At 40.0% G+C, this 25,774-nt stretch overlaps 1 protein-coding gene across 8 annotated transcripts in view; it reads left to right on the top strand.

Moving 5' to 3' along the window:
• Positions 1 to 1,057: 1,057 nt before the first annotated feature.
• adgb (androglobin) overlaps positions 1,058 to 25,774 on the top strand; it is a 38,628-nt gene continuing 13,911 nt past the window's right edge. For 4 of the 8 annotated variants that reach the window (XM_068577379.1, XM_068577378.1, XM_068577374.1 and 1 more), the window contains exons 1-21: positions 1,058 to 1,185; positions 1,939 to 2,092; positions 2,262 to 2,354; positions 3,673 to 3,744; positions 3,984 to 4,160; positions 6,932 to 7,071; positions 8,578 to 8,664; positions 10,453 to 10,625; positions 12,318 to 12,394; positions 13,959 to 14,133; positions 14,550 to 14,640; positions 15,240 to 15,393; positions 17,914 to 17,959; positions 18,970 to 19,081; positions 19,325 to 19,388; positions 20,692 to 20,800; positions 21,340 to 21,478; positions 23,175 to 23,289; positions 23,647 to 23,814; positions 24,599 to 24,737; positions 24,917 to 25,051. In XM_068577379.1, coding sequence (XP_068433480.1) covers positions 1,118 to 1,185; positions 1,939 to 2,092; positions 2,262 to 2,354; positions 3,673 to 3,744; positions 3,984 to 4,160; positions 6,932 to 7,071; positions 8,578 to 8,664; positions 10,453 to 10,625; positions 12,318 to 12,394; positions 13,959 to 14,133; positions 14,550 to 14,640; positions 15,240 to 15,393; positions 17,914 to 17,959; positions 18,970 to 19,081; positions 19,325 to 19,388; positions 20,692 to 20,800; positions 21,340 to 21,478; positions 23,175 to 23,289; positions 23,647 to 23,814; positions 24,599 to 24,737; positions 24,917 to 25,051 — 2,488 coding nt within the window. In that variant the 5' untranslated portion in view covers positions 1,058 to 1,117. Of the gene's footprint in view, positions 1,186 to 1,459; positions 1,543 to 1,938; positions 2,093 to 2,261; positions 2,355 to 3,672; positions 3,745 to 3,983; positions 4,161 to 6,931; positions 7,072 to 8,577; positions 8,665 to 10,452; positions 10,626 to 12,317; positions 12,395 to 13,958; positions 14,134 to 14,549; positions 14,641 to 15,239; positions 15,394 to 17,913; positions 17,960 to 18,969; positions 19,082 to 19,324; positions 19,389 to 20,691; positions 20,801 to 21,339; positions 21,479 to 23,174; positions 23,290 to 23,646; positions 23,815 to 24,598; positions 24,738 to 24,916; positions 25,052 to 25,774 lie in introns of those variants that run through there. The other 4 variants (XM_068577377.1, XM_068577376.1, XM_068577380.1 and 1 more) reach the window with 4 other exon arrangements.

Here is a 25,774-nt window from a genome sequence, read left to right as displayed (position 1 = left end):
GGATCAAGCTATCTGAGCTGGGATTATACTCCTGTTTACATATTTCTTAAATTATTAGCAGGTTCTTGGGACTGAGATCTCAGATGACAGTGCTTTGGCATTAAATGACTATAGAGTGACAGTATGCATTAGTCTGACTGCATTTGAAGAATGATTGAGTGGTAACATACATTTATATTTGAAAGAAGGCCTAAATATTTATCAAGCTAATGAAAAACACTGATTAATGGCCAATGATTAGGTCAATGGTAATAAGACTTCCATAAAATATAGTAGTAGGCCTAGTAGATATTACATAATCTTGCGGTAAAGGCGCAGTGTCTGATGACTATCACACATGGTTTCCTGAGTAGAATCACATGGTTCTCTCTGTCTCTCTCTCACACACACCTCATACTTTTAACACATACAACGTAATCTATTGTACTCTGTGCCACACATTTTTAAAAGGGAAACTCATCACTACTGTTTTCTCAAACATTATCTAACTCAAATAGAAATAACTGTGCCAGTGCTTGCTTTGCACAATATACAGTACTAATATATGTGCTGCCCTGGCATTGCAATACATTTATGTCATTACAGTTTTCCCAGCATACCATTCTGACAAAGTTAGACATTTGACAGCATTATGATGTATTGCTTTTCATCCTCAGTGTTGTCTCTATTTCCTTTCATGTGCTGCTACAATTTTGCAGCATGAGCACAATTTACAATGTGAGCCTTGATAGACTTGAGGCAGTGCAATGCAATCCAATACGAGAGCCTTCAGGAAAAGGCAGCCTCTGTGATGCTTTGACTGAAACGCTTTCATCAAGACGTTTCCAGAAAGCTATTGATTTCACCCTGCAGCACAATTTTGAGCTATGTTTTGCCATCTATTGCACCATTCTGTCCGTTTATCTATAAGAAAATAAGTCCTGGTGTTTAATGTATTACGTTTCGTTATAAACAATTGTGAAGGAACGAGCGACTCAACAGCTCTAGACCCCGCCCACTTTAAAGCTACATACGTTGCTGAGCAACGAGTCAACTTTTAATCACTGAGAGAATCACAAACAAACAAACGCACCTCCCGGCCGCCTTCTTGAATTAGCTTTCACTTGATATTAGAGCAATGTCCAAGGCACAACCCAAGAAAAAGGAGTCATCAAGTAAAGTCTCTTTACCCGACCGACAGACTGAGTGAGTTTGGTGAATGCCGTTTATTAGCATTTAGTAAGCTCATCACATAAACTAGCATTTAGTTAGCGGCTGATGTTAGCATTCATGTCGCGTACTAATCCTGACAACGTCATCCTCCAACTGTGGCTGGTTTCATTATGTTATGCAATATTACAATATATATATATATATATATATATATATATATATATATATATATATATATATATATATATATATATATATATATATATAATAATTTAGCTGACGCTTTTTTTCAAAACGACTTACAATTCAACCATGAGCACAAACTCAGAACAACAAGAATCAAGAAAGAACAATTTCTTCAAGAAAGCTAAACTACAAAGTGCTATATAAGTAAGTGCCATTTAGCTAGTGCTCCTTTCTTTTTTCAAGGTATAGTCGGAAAATACGTGTTTTTAGTTTGCGGCTGAAGATGTAGAGATAGAAAGACCCCCAACGTTATCCATCACTATGTTGTCGTAAGAACCAGGAGTCACTCAGAGATGTGACGTTCATAACTTTTCATCCCATATGGCATATACGTCTAAATACACAGTTTGTGATCACCATGAAAGAAACAGCTTGCCATTTTGAGTTGATATCACTTCCACTATGAAAGGGTAAACAGGAATGTGGTGGGTTTACCCGAGACTGAATCTCTGGTCCTGAGCTGGCTAATTCTGCTGCTAAATATTGACAAAAGGGAAGCCAAGGACAAAGGAAATGAAGAGATGTGTGTCATAATTTCAGAGCAGCATCCTTAGCCACGTCCTGTGAGAGCCTAGGAGATGTTTGGAAACGCAAATTTCCCATTTGGCCTGAGTGGAACGATGCAGAAGTCAACAAGGAGAAATGGGACTCGAGTAAAGGAGCTGAAGGAAAGGCGAACAAGAGTCATAATATTGTAAGTGTGGAGTATAAAATAATTGAATTTGCCGTCAGCAAGATATACTGTACAGTGTATTGGAAAATAAAAACATTGCCTCAAATCCACTTTACAACTGGCATTATGTTAGTTATTTCTTTATTGTATTTTTAAAATCATATTCACTACTGTTTGCTTTTCAACGCAGACATTTTTTGAAGATCCTGAAGGGGAAATTTTTCTGCCTCCATCCTTGAAAGTGCACTCCTGGAAGCGTCCTACAGAGTTTATTGCCAACAAGGTGACCTTCGTTCTTCTATTTTAATGAGTTATGATATGCTTTCTTAGGTAGTCTCTGTCTTCAACAATTACATTTATCCAATGTCACTTTATAATGATAAAAGGATTTTATACTTGATCTGTGATGTATACCACACTATTTACGGAACAGCAATACACAGTAGCCATTGTATGTTTCATACAGGTATTCACATACAAGTGATTAAATCATTTTATGTCAAAATACATGATAAATTGGCCATACTTATATATGAAGAAATGGTTTATGCAATTTTTCAATAAAAAACACACTTGCTTGTTTAATTACGTCAGAGCTGCTTCTTTCTCTCTCCCATTTTACGGTAATTCAATTCATATGGATTGTTGGTCAGAAAAAAATAATCACTTTTATGACAATATTGTCTTGCCATAACCTTTTGTGGTAATTTGTCTATATTCACCTTTTTTTAAAAATGAAATAACTAATGGACTACATGGACTTACATTGACTAATAGGTGAGGCTCTTGATTAATTAAAAAGTCTTGCAGCAATTAGATGTATTAACAAAGTGTATTTTTTTGCCACGTAGTGTGAAATAAAGTGAAGCCAATCTGCTCTCTGGTTGCCTCCAATGAAGTTTTAATTGCATCGCTACAATTTTCTGTTACCCCCCTCCCTCTCAGTGCAGTATTGAGCAATTACTGTAAACTTCCTGCTTTTTGAATTAGTCCTTGCCAGGTCATAAGCTGCCTTTTCACTTTAGATGTCAAAAGAATTTCATTAATTTCATAGAAGAGGAACTTGAGATAATCACAAAAGCAATCAGCTGTGCAGATGCAGGCAAGGCGTCAGCTCGACTGTGAAACACTCTTCATCAGTCTGTACCGGTCTGTATTTACAAAGCCAGTGTTATTGACAAAAATCATTTAAAGATCTGCTCTTATTAGAGTTGCTGTGATGATGGGTGAAAACACAACCTACCTTGACCCACAGCTGAGCTGTCTCACCATCATCTGACCCATTCATTTAATATTTTATTAGTAACGTAGTAGAGTCTATTAACTTGTTAGGGAAATATTCACCTCAGACATAGTCTTGAGAATATCATGACAAGGAAAGATTCATGCCAGTTTTGAACAGATGATGAATGATGGCAATATTTTAAAGCTGGTTATCCACTGTTATTGTAGTGAATGATTTTGATATGTACGAATGCTGCCACACACAGTATAACAACCTGAGTTTGTCTGTCTGTCGTCTTGATGTGAGGGTGCTAAAATTCTCATGGGAATGTTTCAGACTGTGCCTTCAATGAAAACAATGATGTTTTTTGTTTCAGCATCTCAATGTTGTTGAAAATCAAATGACCTTTGACCTAATCTCCCCCAATGTTCATATTATTTGCAGTGAGGTTAGTGTCAACTTTTTTGCTACTTTTTTGAACAGCACTTGATTACTGTCATTCAGATGTGTGACAGAGTGACGTTTGATTGACAGAAATTAATTAGACCTGAATTAATGTAATGCAATGCCCTATTAATTTTGTGAATGATGGATCAGATAATTCAGCCTATATATTTAAAGCTTGGTTGGTGATTATTAAACTAATGATTACTTTTGTCTCCCTTTTCTCCTCCATCTCTAATGAAGCTGATGAGGTGGCTCATTAGTGAGATTTGTATTGTTTGGAGGCTGCATAACTGCACACCTGCAGAACAAGATTGTTGGAGACCTTGGGAACACATCTACTCACTGTGTAAGGTGGTGAAAGGTCATGTGCCTCTCTACAATCAATATGGGAAATACGTGGTCAGACTCTATTGGATGGTGAGCCTGACACACACACACACGCAAACACACAAACACCCATTCACACACACATAGTCATCTCAAATTTAGTTGTAGTGCAGATGAAGCCACTGCTTCACAATGCTTCTTTGTTAATCAGACATTTTTAAAGAGAACCTTTAAGGCAATGGATGACATGACATTGTATTGTATTGTTCAGAAGATCAGACCACATAGGATGCAAGGAGCGTGGGGACAGACTGAGGGGTGGATGGGGAAGGGTTGAGAAACTCTTATCCACTCAGGGCTTACTATTGTAACAAACGTGTTCAGGCTTCATATATTGCCTGATGAGAGATAGATATGGTTTAACAGAGTAGTAAACTTATTCTCAGAGAGCAAGGCTCAAGTTGGGTATCTATGCCTCGTAAGATCTTGAGGAAAGGCACAACCCTGAGAGTAATTTGTGCAATGCCATGTCAATCATATTGATTGTGTGAAAGGATTTTTTATCCTTTCAAATCCTTTCAAAAAAAGCTCATCATTGCATTGTGATACAGCTTGAAGTTGCAGGCCTTTGAGTTTCAGTATGTGTGTTGCTTGCCACAGATCTCTAAGTAGGGGATACTACATCAATGTGTCATTTCAGACAGGGAACTTCTTCCAGCACAACAATTTGGGTCAGCGAGAGAGTGAACAAAAGCGGAGCTAAAAATGATTGTGTTCTGTAACACTATGACTCTTGCCTTGACAAACAAGCATGACACGGTTGTAGGCAGCAGTCCCCGTGCCAACCATAGCACGCTAACAGATGGTTGTTGAGATTTCATGAAGCACCCAGCCCCCAACCACCGCTCCCATTTCCTCGCCTGTTTTTGCTCATAGGATACTCATTTTCTCCCCTGCTCATATGATTCTGTATTGCTCTGCAGTGATAGTTTCGTTCTCCTTCACAACACTGTGAATAACCATTACATTCTCATTTTCGCACCTTGTTTTTCACCGTCCTACGACTCTGTCTCTCCTTTCCTGCTTTTCTTCCTCTTTCCTCCTTTCACACTGTAGTTCACCCCATCTGCGAACACATCAAGCTCCTCCTCGAGGCGATGGCTTGACAAAAAAGTGGAAGAACAAGCAAGAAAGAAAGTGCGCTCGCCCACACTGTATCTAGTCCTGTTTGTGCACATTGCTCTGATAGAAAAGGAGAGGCACAGCTGTGAACAGTCAGTCAGATTATCACCTGCTTGTGCTGCTTTTTCTTCCAAGCAGTGTGAAACTGCGCAGATGGCCAGTAGACACACCATTCTAAAGACAGCATTTAACAAGCTCTGACACAAACAGGATATGCAAGTATAAGGTAGCTAATGCTAGGAAAGGTGTTGGAATGTGAACCTCAGACCTTAGATCAGTATAGTTGTATCCTTCACTGTCCTCTAACTGTAAATGATTTGGGAGTTTAGACAAGCTTCCTCTCACATGCAAATGATTCTAAAGTTACATTTGAGTGCCTGTTTGCGTGCCTGTTTGCGTGCCTGAATTAGATCCTAGTCGAGAGAATAACACTAAAATCCTAGCACATTTGGAGAGGTTTATGGTATTGGAGGGAGCTGCCTCTGCAAACCGTGTTGGCATTAAGGTATCAGCAAAATAAAAGTTTCAATCATAAGGTTAGACTACAAAGTACACTTATGTGATTGTGATTGGATGTTAATAGTCAGCCGATGGCCAACTTGTAGATGCATCAATGAGATGATGATAGTGAGCGTGGATGAATCAGCTGATAGCTAATCAGCCGATGCCAGTGTTAATTCACTACTCGGCCTGAAGGCAATGCTCCATTCTGGAGTGAGAGGCTTAGAGTTGCAAGAGGGAATATACAGCAGCTAAAATATGAATTAATGCTCGTGGGTATATCACTGATATTATATGCTCTGAGATGCTATGAGATTTTGAAGCTGAACTGAATCTTTGTGGATTCTGAGAGCCTGGTCAACATGTCTTGTTTCTATGTGTAGTCATTTGTATGTTTTATGTGGAAACACAATTTGCCAGCAATAGAGGTTGTCTTTATTTATTTGCCCTCAAGTGGTTAATATGGTGGTGATCTCTTATATTTTCTATTTAAACATAGTCTTAATACAATTCCAAAGTAACGTACAATAGAGTGCTTAAGGGATGACATTTTTTTTGGAGGCCAAAACCATAATCCTTGGCGTTTTTGATTTACTCTCGATGAAATGTTGGTTAAAAGATTTTATTCCAAAATCTTTGAATTATTTTTTGGTGATTATTATTGCACTGGTTTCCTAAATAAAAGGCCAGTGGAATTTGTCCATTAAATATTGCATCATTGCAGAAAATAAGCTCTGTAGCAAACAAAAGTGGATGAGACACCCACGTTTTGTTCCGCTCATTTAGCCACCTGTTAGCAACCACTCTTTTCAAAACTATGGTAAATGGAACCGTACGTGTATAGCGCTTTTCTAGTCTTCCGACCACTCAAAACACTTTAACACTAATGACACCATTCACCCACTGATGAGAGGAGCTACTATGCAAGGTGCCACATCAGGACTATCTAACATTCATACACTGTAGGCGCAGCTACAGGAGAAATTTGAGGTTAAGTGCCTTGCTCAAGGACACGTCGCCATGGGCTAGCGGAGCCGGGGATCGAACAGTCGATCTTCTGATTGAAGGACGACCCTGCTCACCACTGAGCCACATGTTACATTACTTATAACAACTATTTTAGGTGCATTTATAGTTTTACCATTTGTTTACTTGATGCCTTCCTCCCTTGCTTTTAGGGTTGTTGGAGGAAGATAACAGTAGATGATTTGATGCCATTTGATGAAGAAAACAATCTTCTTCTTCCTGCCTCCGCCTGTCAGACGGAGCTGTGGCCGATGCTGTTAGCCAAGGCTCTCATTAAAGTGACCAACACAAAGTAAGTTACTGTACTTTCCAATCATAACATACATACCTATCTTAGTACTGCTACAAAGGGTTGGGAAACTGTAGTACTAGTCATACGTAAGAGAGCTGAAGAACAGAATACAGGGTGAAAGTATTGCCCCATTTACATTGATTTTTAGTGCAGTGCTGTGATTTGCATAAACAAAATTAAAGGAATTTATAAACTGATTTTTAATGATATTTAGACCCAACCAGTTCAAGTCTAGTCAAGATCACAGTATTTCTGAAGTGACTAAATGTTTATTTTCTATGTAAATATATGGAGTAGTAATGTCTCCATAAGCAGAGAATGAAGTGATTCTCCCAGCCAGCCATGCCTGCATGTTAGTGCATGTGAGTGAGCCCCACTGACTAGCGCACGGCGTCTGCTCTACACTGCTCTCATACGGGAGTTACAGCTGATAAAGCTTTCCCAACTGACAGCTCCGTCACAGAAGCGTAGCACCCCCCCCCCCCCCCCCTCCGGTTACCCTTTAGGTAAACCCATTTGCTGTAATATGTGCTTTTAGTTCTGTTAGCACCTTTAGCTGCTGACTCAGGCATCGCCATGTTTAGAGCTGTTGCGAAGCAATCAAAATGTTCCAAATGTCGTATCAACCACCTTTTAAATGTGTGTCATACACATGTGTGTCTCACACATCATGCAGAGAAATCAAGGTTGAGGATGTTCATTTTTTAGCTGACACATACGTACGTGCATGTTGAACCTAACAAAGTTAGCTCACAAGAACACTCACAGAGTGTGTTTTGCTGACTAAGCCAAACCTTCACCTGACCTAGTCTCTGCCTTGGGCAGTCTTGAATTTGGTGACGGACGGGCCCTGTGTGTGTCTGTGACGGGGCAACATGGCGTGTGTAAAGGTGGCTGTATCCACAGAAGTTCGAGACATAAATGTTTTATCCAAGACAGGAAACAAAGGAGCCTTTCTTCTTATGAATTATTTATGAGTCATAGTGTAAATGCTTCATACTCAACTAGTACAAACTTTGCTCAGGTGTCTGCTGGAACTCTGAAAAGCACCTGCCTTATTTTGTTAAAAAAAGATACGTTTGAGGGATCCATTATTTTAGTGCTGAGTACCTTTTTTGTAGTAGGCACGGGATGTAGCATTATTATTCAAGTTGTATTGATTTAACTTGCACGAGTATCAGGACTGTGGGCCAATCAGAGCTGCTGCAGCCGTCTGTTTGAACCGATAATTGTGTGTGAGTTCTGGGTTACCTTAGTTGTCTTCACTGTAGTGTGATTCTTAAACATCATGCTAAAATAAAGACAGAATACAAAAGAGAGTGACATCCATTTTTATTGGGAGTTGCTATGCAACGTCTTATGCATTAAACCACTTGAGCACCAAGCATATTTGCCATTTCACATACAATTTCACAAGTGCCAATGCCACAATGTGTAGTTTGAATGGAGTCTATGTTTTTTTTTGCACAGTTATCTTTTTTAAACGCTTCCTTGTGTGTTTCTCAGTGTAGTGTCTGACGTCTACGGAGAGATAGGCGAATTCACCTTTATCCACACCCTCACTGGCTGGATCCCGGAAATCTGTCCAATAAAGTAAGGTCCTCATTGCTTTACTCCACTCTTGTACCACTGTCTTCCGTATCTCTTGTTCTAAATATATGTGAGTGTCCCCGTAATTGTGCCTTTGTAAATAGAATGCCTGTGAGAATTGAACTGACTCACTGTTTCAGTTTTATCACATTAAAGGCTGTGGCACTAAATGCACTCTCAGAGTCTGACTAACTGTGAATTCTTCATGTACTGAAACAAAAAGGGAGAGAAGTGTATTTGTCTCCAATAATATGGAAAGACACTCTTTGGGAGAAAACAACTAGGGTCTAAAATGGAAACAAGGAAATGTATCATAAGAGAGAGGAGAGACAGTACGGAGTGGGGAATCGTGGCTTGTCATTGATGGAACTTTAATGGTACAACAGGATTTGGGGAGGAACCAGGGAGTGTTTTCTTCTTTTTCTCAGCAGGTCACCTGCTGTCATTAGGTCGCCTTGGGAATCTATCAATACTGAGCATGGCAGTGTTTGTGTTTCACATTGATTTGTGACACATGGGTTTGCAGTCCTATGTGCTTGTACACACACACACACACACACACACACACACACACACACACACACACACACACACACACACACACGCACGCACACACGCACACACGCACACACACATGCATATTGGATTTCATTTACATAATCTAATACTGTTATCATTATTTTGGTTACTCCAAAATAATTTTATTCTGACTGACGCTTGTTTTATTGTAATTCAGTAAATAGTACCCAAAGTATATGTATATATGTGTGTCAAAACTATGGTCTGCTGCATCATTTTCAGCCACTGTCTACCTCCAACAACTACTGAGCTAACAAGTTAACGGTAGACCTATTCCAAAAAGCTACATTTCAACCAGTGAACAACAAAAAGAGCTGGCTGCTGTCAGCTATGGAGACACAAATCGCAGTGTGATTTTTTTTTTTAAATCAGATTTTCACATGACTTCCTCACATTAGAATGACAGGATCAGGCTGACAATCGGTAAAGTGGTCATTTAAACGAACAACAATGTGATGTTCTTTTGAATAAAAGAAAATGCTGCATCACACATAAAAATGACGCTCTCTGATTTTGATATACTAACTTGTTTCACACCATGCTGACAGCCATTGTAATGACACGACTCCTACATCTGTAATAGTAAGGTGGTAAGGCACCAGCTCCACCTTCATTCCACTCTGGTTTCTGCAACATGCTCAGTTGTCCTTGGGAGCTTCAGTCTCCTTTAAAGCAGAATGTTTTTAACGCAGTATGCATAGCACTTTGTATTGCCTTTGTGTATGCAATGCGCAATACAAATAAGTTTACCGGTATATGTTTTCAGTAACAAAAAAAATCCAAATGATGTGTTGAAGAAGGGGGATTATTGTTTTATATACTTTCTTTTAAAAGCAAGAGAGAGATGTAATATCTGTAGCCCACTGCATTGCAAACAGAGGGATGTACAGATTAATGGGAACAGACACTGCATTGTTATCAGGGCTGAGAGAGCGCAGAACAAAAACAGTAGACTTCATCTGGAATATGAGAAGCCATGGTGTTGGAAGCTAAATAATAGATATAGGAGCTTAACATTGGTGCTCCTCTTAAAAGTTTTAATTTTGTGTTTTGTGGGACAAGCAAACATTCAGGAGCAAACACATTCTAGTCAAAACCAGCTCAGAAATGCAGTTGGTTCCAACACAAAATATATTTATTAGAAGGTTTTTTATTTTTATAATAATGCCATCCCTTTTAGCCTGTAACCTACTTTCTTTAACTTTCTCTCAGGTCTGCATTGGTGGGAGAAACGTGGGATTTCTTGCAAGACACCATTCCCACATTTATACACCCAGATGAGTGTGTGCCGGAGACAACATCTCAGATGGCAAATCCAGCTGCAAAGGGGCGTCCCAGCTGTATTGACAGAGAGAGTCAGCTGCCAGAGCCAGAGAAAAGTAAAGGTTTGAATTGTGAACACACACACAACAAGACATACCCACACAGAGAGGCAAACAAATATCCACACATGCATACCCGCAAACATACATTTCAATAATACACTTTGCTTTGACATTTAATTGAGTTAGTCAATTGTCCATTGTCTGTATGTGCAGTACTGTACTACATATGTGTATACATTATGTGTGTGAATGCACAATGTAAATCTCTATTTTCTTCCCTCTGCATCCATAATTCAACTTGTATGATGCAGGACAATTAATATTTTATTGTCCTACAACAACTCAAGCGTATCAATGATTCAATTCTCTTATCACATTAATAATCTCTTAACCTTTTAACATTCATAGTATTGATTGGTAATTCATTTTAGGTCTGGGAAAAACTTCAGGCCATTGGCCACTACCGTGCCATCCTTCAAATTACCTCAGTTTTCCAGTCATTGCCCCTCAGCCTCTTTCCTGCTGTTTCAAGCATCACTTCCTGTTTTCCCAATTCCATGTATTATGTAGCGCAGAGAGGGTTAATGTGTGTATGGTGGACTATAAATAAACCAGCAGAGGGAGCAGTGGCAGGGTGAATTATTTGGTGTTCCCGCAGGGCAGAAGAGCCTCCCAAGTCAAATGTGGTTATGTGATGAAGGCCGGATTGAAACGTGTCCTCAGAAAAGAGTGTGTAGCTTGGAGTTGTTTCAGGTCATGACAGATACAATAAAGCCTGTATGAAGGCTGTACAATTAATTTAAAGAAGAATAACAAATACCACAATACACTTACATTAACATGAGTGGGAAGCACTATAAATTAAATTCCCTCTCTCTTGATCTCGTATTTATCCACCTGCTCTCTCTGTCAGTAATCTGTGACTTGGTTTTCCTTTACAATTTCATATGTTTACAATAACGAAAGTGTTGGGTATTACAAACAGAATGTAATGACATGCATGCATGCACATAGTAGTATTACTTCACAGAGCATTGGTCCTTTAGGGAAATGCAATACATGGTGCGCACACACAAGCATCCAAACACATAAAGAAAACTTTGCATTCTTTCTCTCTTTTTTGGTGCCGTCTGTAACAGCCCTCTGTAGTCTTCTATTGAAATGCATACATTGAAATGCATAAATCACTATACAGCATGAGAACCACTTCTCTGTTCAATTCTTAATGTGTGGCCTTTATATTAGTGTAGCAGTGCTTCAATCTCCTTTTACCATGGTCCTTCAAATTGATTTTCCATGTCTCCGGGCCCATATGCTTCTCATACCGTACTCCGAGATGCATCATGAGAGATGGGGCCATCCATAGATAACCTAGATTGTTGCCTTATTTATGCCTGTGGAGTCCAATAGTGCTTTCATATCTCCAGGATAAAACTTAACTTTGATTTGGAAATGTCGCTTTTTTATTGTCCGTATCTTTCATTGGTAGATGGCAGACATTTTTAACCATATCCATAGGTTTACTCAGTCAATCATTTCAGCCTCTTGGGAAAATCTACTGTGCACTGATGCAGTCCAAAGTATACAATGGCTGTCATTTTGCATGTCTATCAATGTTTGAGTGTGTGTGTGTGTGTGTGTGTGTGTGTGTGTGTGTGTGTGTGTGTGTGTGTGTGTGTGTGTTTGTGTGAGTTAGCATTTGCTGATACTTACCTATTACTTATGTCCTTCTTCTTTGTGTGCGTTCCTCAGGTGCCTCCAAGGTAGTAGTGTGTGCCAGCTACTACCCATTACAGCCACATAGCAATTCCTTTGGGTTTGGACCAATGGTTTGTCTATTCCTCCTCTCTCTCTAGCTATGCATACATGAGCTCATTCAATGCAGGTTTGGTACATCAGCCAAACGTTAACCGCTTGCATCGATGAAAATTAGACTTCAGCTACTGTCGACTGATTTCAGATCTCCATTACAGATTTGGACGCTTACAGTAAAGAGAGTCACATTATGATGCAAATACTACAAATTCTGCTTGCAATCTCGCCAGAATGTCTTCATGAGCGTTGTTGGGTTGGGACTTAACTCTTGATATTAGACGTTCTACCAATGACCTACGCAGTTCAAATGGTACATGGTTCATACAGGAGCAATAAACGACATTCAGAAAATGAATATAGCAGTAAACCACTATTATCTATTTTAAGATATAATGCATTTGTGTCAGAACACACACACACACACACACACACACACACACACACACACACACACACACACACACACACACACACACACACACACACACACATCCACATCCACATGTATGCATTCATTGGATTATATTTACATTATCTACTACTGTTATCAAGAAAGAGCAATTCTACCAATATATTGGTTACCCCAAAACTATTTTTTTTCTAACTGACACTTACAATCACACACAGATGAGCAATTGTTGTAATCCAGTAAACTGTACTTAACGCTTTTATATATACAAACTAACAACAAGGAGATGTCCTTGAATACAATGAAAATGCTTTATCACACATAAAGATGACACTCTCTGATTCTGGTATACTGTACTAACTTGTTTCGCACCATGCTGACATCCATTGTAATGACATGACTCATACATCTGTAATGGTAAGGTGGTGAGGAACCAACTCCACCTTCATTCCACACGTTTCTGCAACATTCAGTTGTCTCTGGAAGCTTCAGACAAAATGTTTCAATGCAGTCTGTAAAGCACTTTGCATTGCCTTTGTGTATACAATGCGCTATACAGATAAGTTGACCTTGCCTTCAGTATAAAAAAATATCAAAAGGATGTGTTGAAGAAGAGAGATGATTGTACTATATACATTTTTTTAGAGCGAGAGAGAGAAAGAGAGAGAGAGATTCAGACTAATGTCAGAATAAGAACAGCATAGTTTCATATGTGGGAATTAAGTTACATTAACTCTTGTGTTAGAATGAAAAAACATATAATTATTTCAGCACTTAAAAAAAATACTGTCTTAATCACCTCTGTTTTATAGCACAGTTATGTGAAAAATGTACTAGATCCCTAAAGTAACAGTGGGTGGTGGAGATGAAACATAACAGTCCTTGTGCCCTGGGGGCATGGTGTGCTCTATTTGGATGCTTCTCCTCAACAGGCTTCACTTGTTTTATTATTTACATCCATGCGAATAATAATAATTTTGTTTTGTTGGTTTTATATCACCTCCAGTCTCAGATCCTTGGTCAGAATCCCTTTTGAGAGTTTTGATTTGATTCATCTGTATATTCTACAGGTGACATTCATTCTCAGTAATACATGTTGTACTGCATTGTCTGTGTTTTTATGAGTGAGTACTGCATGTGTGTTTATTTCTGTGTATTTGTCTACACAGGCTAATTCCTCAGAGTTTCTTCGTCACTGTGGTCTCTCCTTGCTGTACAGCCACATTGTCCTGTTGACAAGAACAAGGGCAGGCAAGCTGAAGGCACCACCCAAACCTCCCCCTGTACCCCGCTGGAAACTCATCCGGCAGCGGAAGGAGTGCTTGATCACCTCTGAACCACAAAGTGTGTGAGAGACAAAGAAGGAGGCAGGAAATAAAAAAATAAGTTTGGAAAGAATTCGAGTGAGGGGTAAACCAGGAAGAGGATGCAGTAGAGGTTATCAAACAAAATAGAAAAGCACAAATTATGTGATAGGGTGTAGGTGAATTTCATAAATAAATATGACTTGAAAAGAGAGTGAGTGCTAATGCAGGAGATTCAGAACCTGCTGAACAGAGGGCATACAGTATTGCATGATGAAATGGAAAAAGGAGGAGGATAGCTACAACATTTCTGTAATGAAAATAGCTGCTGGCTCAGGCATATCTGACATCAGCTGATCTGTGGGTGAAACAAAAAATGCAGTAAAAAGAATCGGAGTGTGAAAAAGCAGTGCTGGCATGATGTGTGAGACTTTTTTCCCTTTTCTCTTTTCGCAGAACCTCCTTTGTCAAAACCAGACCAGTTCATTGAGGTTGCCAGCCCGTTCCTGTTCTATCATATGGAGAGCAGCGTTGGCTTGATACCTAAGTGTGTACACTTAAATGATCTCAAACTAAAAAAATTAAACATAATTAGTTTTTGTTGTCCTGCTCTTCTGCTTATTTAACTGTATTGTTGAAAGAGTATTTAACTTTTCTATATTAGCTAACCTTTGCTGTGACCTCACTGTAGAAAAAGCACAGCAAAAAAACAGACTATGTGGGGATCAAAAAAAGAAAATGATCATGATCTCATAAGTCGTTTCCTCATCCTCTTACTGTACCTCCATTTCTTTCCTCCGTTCTCTCTGCAACAAAGAAATGACATACGGGTATCAGTTGAAAACTTCAAACAATATTGGTGTCGAAGCCCACAATGTTATGAAGATACCCTCCCCCCCCCACCCGCCCTATTTGACTATTCTCACTGAAAGAAATATGTTTTAAACTATTTCTTAAACTAAGCATATCAAAGTGGTCTTACAGTGTTATGTTGTTCTGGTGTCATTTTATGTCTATAATGTGACATGTATGACTCATTTGCAGATGATATGATGCATTGCTTCTTAATGTGTTACCATGAGAGGGGATGTGTGTTTGTTGTGACTATTATATGATGCATGCATGTGCTGTATGTCCACATAACAGAGATGACCTGCAGAGTGCTCAGAAGAAACACCATCACAGACCCTCTCTGGTGTCCATTGCTGAGAGACAGGAGAGCGAATACCAAGCAGGCCTTGAGCCAGATGCAGCTGAATGCACCACTAACTCACCAAACATCACAGAAGACAAAATAGAGGTACATAGAACTACTGACTGCTGGGGCACAGGGATTATTTATATATTCTGTGTGTGTGTGCGCGTGTATAACATTTCAAGGAGCATCTTGTTGAACAAATAGTGGATACCCAAGCCATTTATTTGAAGAGGTGAAAGGCTATCTGAAGCCCACCGTAATGCTTTTTGTCCAACAACCAGGATAGTAATAGCTGTATGTTATTTTCTAGTTTCATTCTTTCCTCTCCCCCCCCCCCCCCTCACTGTCTGCCCTGTAAATATGCAGTTCAGAGCCTCATCAGAGTAGCTCTGTGTGTCAGTGACAACAAGGCTGCCATCCCCCAGTCTCAAAGTCACTTCTGTTGTCTCCCAGCTAGGCCACCACTGACCAGGGGCACTTGTGCGCTAAAGACAGAACCAGGGAGGGAAGGGATATGAGGGCGGGCAGCACCAGAGCGAGACAGACAGACACAAAGATGAGCGTAGAAACAATGATAAAGAGGAATAAAGAAGGGGGGCATCGGCACAGAATAAAAGAATTGGGACTGTGACAGTTGGATGGGGACAGATGAAAAGCAGAGCAGCAAACACAGGGAGATGGAAAAAGAGAACCTCTGTTGTGTGGTGGTGGTGGTGGTGGTGGACGGGGTGCGTGGGCTTCATACAGGGAGAGGTCGTGTACTGCGCTGATGAAAAAAAGCAGTGCAATTAGATGGTGAGCCATCAGTGTCTGCGTCTCCTGGGGGGTTCATTATTACACTTCACTCCTAGCATACAGAGAAAAAATAGAGTTCATGTTAATCGCCCTCTTGTGTAACTGTGACCAGTTATAGAGCGGTTAGGCTAGGGCAGTATGGACATGCTAATTTGATGTGTCATTTGGGTTTGATGTGCATGTGAACGTGCACTCATGTGGATTGGTTTGTGTATGTGTGCCACATTTTTACTCGGTGTGTCAGTTACCGCTTTTCGCAAACATGTGGTAGGTCACGTGCTGAGGGAACTACATCAAGTGAGAAGGGTTTTTGCGGTTTTGACCCCTCCCTCCTTTTCTGTCAACACTGACCAACCGTATTAACCTCTGTGCTTGGCTCCTAAAATATGGGAAGGTCGCGTCAAATGCTGTCCCTAATAACCTCTCTGGCCTATACTCACTCTACATTAGTGTGGGTAAAATAATTAGATCCTGCTTTAACTGTGAATATATGTCTGCCTTTGAACTAACTTTGGGGATTAATAAAGTATCTATCTATCTATCTATCTATCTATCTATCTATCTATCTATCTATCTATCTATCTATCTATCTATCTATCTACATGGCTATGAAGAGATATTTAACTTGATTCTATTGAACATTTTTCATGTATGAACTAAGGTACACTTCAGTGAAAAAAAATTGAAATATAGAGAGAGTTTCTTGGAGAGTAAAGACTTAACTCTGGCTGTGCACTAAAGCCCCTTGAAGTGTTGGATTAAAGCAATGTGCCTTTCTCTATCCATTAACCCTTAACTGTGATTTAATCACAGAAAATATGGCTGCTGCTACAAAAGTAGCAGCTTAAAATCCAAGGAGCTTTGTGTAAGATGTATCAGTCTGAATATACACCTCTTACTGTACACAGGTAAGCAATCTAATGAATAGCATGCTGTGGGTGGGTCGGACACGTTTTAAACACTCTTTTGACAACACACACATTTACATCTTTTGTTGCAGAGGAAGTGTTGCTATAGTGTCGAAGAGGAGGTCAAGTGTACCTCCAAATCACAATCTTTTCGTCTGTCTGGGTCTCCGGGTACTTATTCAAATAAGTGGTGACTCACACACACACACACACACACACACACACACACACACGCTCACTCTGACTCACCCAGAGAGTCTTGGCTGAGATCGCTTTGAAGTTTCACGAAATAACGACATGATTTTTATTCAGAGCTGAGTAAACTGTTGAACATTCACCAGGGATTTTACTCAAAGGAGCATTATCAGAAAAACAACAACTTCAAATGAAGGGGCCTGGTGGAAAGTTAAGTTGGCTACAGGTGCAGCGCTTGAATCTAGTTTTGTTTTCAAAGAAGCAGTAATGTGCTTTTCCTGATCGCATCATCGCGGGCCTTGCTCAGTCAGACGTATGTGGTATTTGAAGGATTTGATAATGACTCATTAGCTGTATTTCTCTATTGTGTTGAGCAGATGAGCATGTCATCTGAGCTGCTGAGTAATCCCCCTCTAAGAGAGGTAACATGCTAAACAACAAATTAACTCCTCATCTGTCACTGACAGTCAAAGTAAATTAGAGCTAGTGTTCCCTGGTGGTGTTTTTTAGCAGGCCATGTCACAATAAACCGTGTCTTGTGTCCTGTGGTGTTCGGTGAGACTGGCGCAACACCACAGCTGGCCTGGAATCACTAGAGGGCGGATGCATATCTCTGACAGTGTTACTCTAGCAGCAACTCACTGTTCATCTCTCTCTCTCTCTCTCTCTCTCTCTCTCTCTCTCTCTCTCTCTCTCTCTCTCTCCCCTCCTATCTGTCCCTAAGGTTACCGCAAAGGACATGAAGAAGGACGATGAGGACATCTCCAATGGTAAAAGCTGTTCCTTTGCAATACTGAGCCCTTCATTCATGTTGAACATATTCTGTACAGTCTGTACACAAGATTGCTTAATCCGAGATCAAATATTAGACTACCAGAATGGGCAGATGCAAATGTACTTGTTTTTTTGGAGATTCTGAATGTAGTGAAGGTCTTCATTATTGGTCAACGTAAACAGCATGTGCAGCATAGGCCATTTAATATGTTTAGAAGTTTTCCCATTCCTCGCCTCTACTCCCTCCATCCTTCTCTCTGTGCTTCTGTGGGTATGCCAAGACACTTTGAAGAAGATGGGCCTGAAATTATGCCTTATGACAAGCCAGTTCCCTGCCTTCTCTCTGCCCCCGTTTAGTTGCTTAGTAACACCTGCAGTTTGAGTTAGCAGACCACCATTGCTCAGCAGCAGAGACACTGGCCCTCGCCGCCTCAGTTTTCTGATCAGACTTCTCACTTTGAGAAGAGCCTGGGGGCAGAGCCGCTGTGTGTATGTGTGCATGTGTGTTTTTGTTTTTGTTTGTTTTTGGTGGAGAGTGTGTCTGTGCGCAGTTGTCTCTGACTTTGCTCTGCATGCATTGAGAAAGTGGGAGTCAGTGAGTGGGAGTATGGATGTGCATGTGCGCTTACACTATGCCATTATGTGGGAGTTTGGCCAATTCGGCTCACTGTGTTTAAGATAATGATTTGTAACTAGGATAACTTGCTATGAGTCACAAGAGGAAAAACATTTTGTTACTTGCAGCATTTTGAAATGAGAGATTTCACAAGCAATTCTATATCTATTTGGTATTAAGTGTGGCATGAAAAGCACCATTTAATTCTTATGCGACTGGCTTGATAATAAAATGTTTTTCCTATAGTAAGCTGCTGCAGAGTTACATGAACAATAATGATGGAAATTAATTAAAGTACTTTATAATCTATATCTCTTCTATCTCTTACTAAATGGCTAACCCACCAAAATAATTCTAATTAACAATATTAATCATGAATCTCCCTTCCAGATCAACCCCAAACTGCATTGGAGGGGACTGTAACTGAAGAACCCTCGGTTCCTGTTAAACCCATGCTGCAGGAGACCTGGATGGACCTGGATGACTTTGCTAAATGCTTTCAGTGAGACACACACACACACACACACACACACACACACACACACACACACACACACACACACACATACACGGGCAGGGCAAATTTGTACTTATATGCTGCAAACATACTGTACCAGTAGATAAACATAGACGGATGCAATAAAAATGATGGTTGAAGGGCCAAAAAAATGATGAGGTAAAGATTATAATTGCTTTTATCAACTATGATAAAAAATAACTTTGTTTATTTGTCATTTTCTTCCAGGGCACTCTTTGTGTTTCATAAACAGCAAATCTACCCACATCATATTCACAAATCACATTTTAAGGTAAAGTTTGTATCATGAATGAACCAGTGACTCCACTGGATCCCTCCTTACTGTTGCAAGCCCAGAAGTACATACATGCAAACACACACATGCTTCAAGAAATGCGAATGAGCATAAACCTTACTGTGTGCAGTAAGGAAATCGATAATTCTGAGTCTGTATTCCCGACTTCCAATCTCAATGCATCCCATTGCGTCTGCTCGGGAAAACATGGACGCCCGCAGATAACGTAACGCAGATGTGTGTCTGGCAAGTCCCTCAGCTTTACGAGCTTCAATTATATACAGAGCACCTACATAATTTACCACAGCACCATTAATGGAGAGAAACTGTATGTAGAAGTGATCATTTCACTAACAACTACGGAGTCCTGTGGGGAGATATTTACAAAAAGAGATATGAACTCATAAGTGGGGACATGACAACATGTGTTTCTGTTCAAGGATGAATAAAAACATCTTTGTCATCTAGTAAAGAGATATGCCTTTCGTTAAAGGTGGTAAACTACTTGTTCCTGAGGCCGAAAAGGAACCATGCATTTAGGACTGAGACAAGGTTTGCTGCCCGAACGTTTAGTGTTTATTTCACAGTCTGAGGCCACAACAGTATGCTCTAAGCACAGGTCATTTATCGGAGAAATAAAAAAGATGCAGCTTCCTGAAGGATCCGCAATTCAGGAATATCTTGAGATTGTAAGCTGTGCAAAGCTTTGTAAGTAATGAGCAAAATCTTATAATAAATTATAAATGTAACCGCTATCTGCTTCACTGGCAACAAGCAACAGCAATTTAGCCTGATTTGGTGTTAAGTAGTCGTGAAAAAATAAATAGTAACAGTGTGAGTTTGTGTGTAGCGCAGGTTTTTGTCTGACTGTGTGTTAGTGTGTGTTTGTGCTAGTGAGTCTGTTTGTCATTCCAGACACGTATACGCTCTCCCTCTTCTCTTGTTCTCTATCTGTCTTTTCTGCACATCTCCCGGTCTCCTGCTTTGTCTTTCTCGCTGGATGCCTTTCCTTACATTACTAAATTGACTGTCTTGGCCTCTCCTATGTCACCGTACAAGCTTATTTAACTCACTCGGCTCTTCTCTTCGTATTGCCTCCACTTACTCCCCTTCTTTCCCTCTCTTCCTTTGTGTTTTCCTCCACCATCTCTTGAACTAAGCCACCCTTCTATCAGTTTATCTATCATCCGTCCCTACAGCTTTCTGCTCTTTCTCTCTTTCACTAGTTCTTTTCCCTGTCTGCTTTCATACTGATAACTGGAACTAGTGTGTATGTGTGTGTCTCTTTATCTTCGAACAGTGTCCAGAAGTCAGAGGCACCCACTACCTGTGTGTAGACAGCCTGCAACCTACCAATATCCTCATCAGCTTTTCTGCTCTGCTTCTCTGGGGAGATGCAGCTGAGGAGAGTAAGGATTGATCTACACAGACACACACACACACACACACACACACACACACACGCATATACCCCAACCTACATACTCAGAAACAAAAGTATTTTCTGATTCATGTAATGTAAGGAGCTTGACTCAAGTCTCCAACAGCCAGAAGGCAATATGAGGGGGGAAGAGGGCGGATGACAGCCCTTGTGTTAGCGAAATCACAAAAATGTATGCCCTTTGTTAACCTGGCTTCTCCTCTCCATCTTCTAGTAGCACTGAGAGTGCAGGGGCATGGGGGTTGTTTAGTTGATTATGTAAATCTAGTCTGCCTAACTCATTGATCCTTTGACTGACAGAATCTATGGCACTAACCATGGCTAAGAAATATCTGTAGGATAACTACTGTACTGTGTATTGATAAATATGTGGCACTGCTGAAGACTGCTAAAACCTATTTAACCTAAAAACACTCATACAATGCATGACCATTCCATGAGTATGGTCTACTATGTTTGTGATATTTCACTGCACACATTTTCTCTCCACTCTCCAACACCTCATAGAAAAGGAAATGTCCGCAGTATGTAGGTCTTCAATTCTTATCGCCCGGGTCCACTCATGGAAAAGCCTGCAATCTCAGCTGCCAGTACTCGCCATCAAGACCACCTCCTCAAAGGCAACCATGCTTAACTTACCCCCCGGGTAGGACAACATCAATGCACACTGAGAACTGTGGGCTGTATTGATCACAATTAATAGATCAATTAATGATTGAGCTCATGATCGGAGCAGGATGTCACAAATCTATGATCCCAGACTTTGTCATCCCCATTAATTACACCACAGTAGTATATCCGTTGGTATACCATGTCATACTTACTTTTTTATCTGTGTAAAAATATTAACATCTTAATATTACAATGCAATGCAAATGAAATATTGTGCTCCATACTATGAAAAGTCTTTACACATGTGTCCAGACTAGTCTTATCATAGGTTTGCTGGCTTAATACTCTGGCAATTTTCTGATGCTATTTAAACTCATTAATTTATGTAAATTTTCACATAAGAATAGGAGCAAAATGTCATCGTTTTCATTTGTCTACTTACGCTTGAATCTCATAACCCTGAATTACCCTTAGCACTCATCAGCGTGGCACTAATGATGCCAAGGTTAGAGCTTTAATTCCCATCTCAGGAACCTATTATGAAAATGTATGCATTTTTTGGACAGCAGTCTTGGGAGCTTTCGATGAAAGAGTTTCACTCTTGTTATGATTTTTACTGCCAGGCAGAGATCTACTTAAAGCTATCATAAAGTGAGCAGAGGATATCTGCCTACCTCAGATGCTCTGAAAAGCAGTAAAAAGCATCTGTCCTAGTCTCTATTAATGGGTGCTACTTGGCCTAGAAGCAGAGGGCCTAGTTTCTGGGGTCAGGTGCAGGTATGCAGCAGTGCAATTACCACTGAGCCATAATCACACACATAGCACTCAACGGATCATGCCCATATGACCCATAGTACACTCTTTCCAAAAGAGAATAGCTGACATGTCCAGGCTTTTGGGCAGCACCTCACCTTTTTTCCTCTTTGAATGTCTCTCATAACCCATGAGGTACACTAGTTTTTCTATTGTCTCTTTACTGACCCTGGATGCTGTTGTCTTCTACATTTTTTTTTAACATAAACTATACATTTTTCAGAGGTTGTTGTTCCTACTTTTTTGTACGTCTCCCTTTCTTTCTCTCTCCATATCCATATCATATTCTTCATGTTCTTCTCTCCCATTCTCTTCACCTTATTTTTTTCTTACATTCATATGCTGCCCTCTGCTTCTTCAGCACTAGCCCAGCTCTGCCTCAGTGCTCATCCATCTAGTTAGGTTGTGATGTCTGAATTATGTAAAGCTAATAGGGCCAAGGAAGTGGGGTTCCACTCTCATGCCTGACCAGGCCCTATGACCTCAGCTTGGCACTTGGTAGACAGGCGACATCACTTTTGACTGTTTGACCTATTCAGTATTACTTGACAAAAATATAGTTCCTTTATTGAGACTAGAAAGGGATTTTTTTTCAGTGGAATGCACTGTTATTTCATGCATTTTTTTTCTATGATTATGCAATTCATATTACCAAATACTGTGAAGCTGAAGATAATTAAGAAGAAAAAAGAAAAATCTTTGATAATCAAAATTTCTGCAAGGCTCTCAATCTTTCCAAAATAAACTCTAAAATAAGGTTACATCATGCAGCACTGAAAAGGAGTCATGAATAGACTTCATCTTTATAATTTATCACAAGCCAAAATGATGTGGAACCCCTGTTTTTGAATAATTGTTCCAGTAAATGAACACGAGTGGATTATTTGTTGAAAAAGTTTCCTTTCTCTCCCTTCCAGGCGCCATGTCCTGTCCTTCCACACAAAGGCACCAGTGGGCTACCACGTTCACCTCTGCAGCAAGACACCGTTCGTGTTTGGGGATGAAGAAACCGTCTTGTCACAATTGACTAAGGTGTCTGAGTCAGACAGTAGACATTTATAGTAATTTAATCAAACAAAGTAATTCTATTTTTTTTGTTGAATAAGGAATGTTCATAATTATTATTTGTTTTATATATCTAGTTGTGATGTGCTTACTGTAAAAACATTTATAAGGCCTACTTCAGCTTTAATCTTGAAAAGTACATTGAGGTAGTAAGATGATGCCTCTGCTTTCTTAATTCTTCAACTTGATGTTCCAATACCAAAGTTCCCATTGGAATATTTTGGTATTGTGGCCGTTGTGCTTCTCTCCTTAACTTGCATTCTGTTTGTGCCAGTCAACAGAATGTGAATGCTACACCGCCGTTTTCTCTTTTTTTTTAAACAGGAAAGTGCTCGTTTCACTGACCAGGCCATGTCCATATGGGGGGCCTTGTCCAGATTGGTGTCTTCCTTTAGCGATGACCAAGATCAGCCGGCAGCCAGAAGAACCCTGGAAGAGGCTCATCGCCCCCAAAACATCAACACCACCCTGGGAAAAGGGGAACACCACAAGGTAGCTTCTTTACCTACACTATAGTCCGACGCAGTTGTGCGGTACACGCTGTACATCTCACTTTGCTTTACACTGTAGTTCCTGCATCTAGATACAGTCAGCTAATTCACATTTTATCGTTCAGATGTGAAGTATGTAATTGAGTTAATGATGAATGAAAAAACATTTACACCATTTATACTTGTACTACTCATGAATTTCTTACCAGCCATGTTGTTTAGCTAATCTTCAAGAATGTGTGACTTAGTCAATGGATGACATTTAACTTTTTTCATTCAGCAATCAAGTTTCTTAAAGAGAATGCAGAAGTATTTTATCACCAATTGCACCGCTTTGCAGTTACTTTATATTTTTTATTTATATTTTCTTCATTAGCCGTGGACAATAGTCAGCTCTGTTCTGCACAACCAGAATGCATACTGATGTAAGCTAACAATGTACTCCGCTAATTCTCATTCTTATTAATGTCTGTAGACAGACAGCGGTAATTGAAAAAAGTGAAGTGGATGTGGAGTGTAACCACTCGACTACTTGAGGAACAGGGGGGTTTGTCTCAAAGAACAAGTCATCATCTCTTATCTAGAGACTGTCATTCTAATACACATACAAGGATGTAAATTACAAAAATCCAAATGCCTGGACAAATAAGCATCTTGACACACTTGGCACACACATGCAGACACACGCAAAGATCACACACTTTTTAATGTGTGTGTGTGTGTGTGTGTGTGTGTGTGTGTGTGTGTGTGTGTGTGTGTGTGTGTGTGTGTGTGTGTGTTTGTAGGTGTTTAATTCTGCAGTTTACAAAATGCTGTGTGAGGCTCTGGGTAGGAAGCTGACATCAGAGGAGCGGTTTGCTGTACTGACCCTCACCGCTGACCCTTCACTCTTGGCCACTGAAGCCAAAGAACACTCCCCTACGTGTAAGTGCCCTTCTTGTGTTTGTTCATCTTGTATGTTGTCCATCTACATATGTGAGTATATGCCAACAGCTAAAGTAAACGGATTTCAATTAATTGAATTTCAAGTAAATGTCCTTTTGAATTTCATGTAGTTCACTTTTCAATATTAACTTGCAATGTTCTGCTGTTACTCTCTAAAGTAGATGCAGAATCAAAGCCTCCAGCAAACTGGAGAAACAGGGCGCCAACAGACAGGGAGTTCAAGGCAGCCACCATTCTGCAGGCTGCATTCAAAGGACACTTGGTGCGAGAGATCTTAAATGCCTCAAAACCAGGTAAAAAACCCTCATACATGTAGAAAATGTATATATTAGCTTTTAATTTGAATAGTTAGAAATATTAACTTAGTATTGTTGATGAGATCCTCTTAAATTACACTTTCTTCTTTAATGCTTTTGGTTTGAAAGACAAACACATATGCATCAATTGGCTGAAGGGTACACATAAGGGGAACTAAAAACACAGAATACCTGTGTTTCTTTTCTAGATTTTTATTTAGTGTCTGAAAGCACACAAAACACCTGTGTCTTACATTTACTGTTTGATTCAGCCTGATGGCATATATTGAGCCTGTGAGCGGAGGCACGAATATGTATTGATGACACTGCCACTCTCACTAATACACCCTGACAGATGAGGGGTGGCCACAGAGGGGACGAACACACACATGTAGGAAACACACACACACGTACATGCACATGCACATGCACAAAACATTCCTGCATCAATAGCTAAACCTCTCAAAAGTGACAGCAAATGAAAAATGGGCAACATAAGTTGGTTTTTTGGAAAGAATGAGATGATTAAATGGATAGACAGAACTGGGCAGCTATTCCTTTGTAAATGGATTCATCAATGATTCTTTGTAATAATGTGTTGCTTTTGTTAAAGGTGCACTGCGGTTTGCAACATTGCAATGCCCAGACATTCGTGATTTACTGCTGGGACTTGATGTTAACTGGCACAACGTTGAACACTGTCCCCACCTGATTAAAGGG

Source organism: Clinocottus analis, unplaced genomic scaffold (genome assembly GCF_023055335.1).
Source record: "Clinocottus analis isolate CAN_PGR_092001 unplaced genomic scaffold, fCliAna1.0.p SCAF_15, whole genome shotgun sequence".
NCBI lineage: Eukaryota > Metazoa > Chordata > Actinopteri > Perciformes > Cottidae > Clinocottus > Clinocottus analis.
The sequence above is the reverse complement of the archived record's forward strand: the minus strand, read 5'-3'. Positions and strand labels throughout refer to the sequence as shown.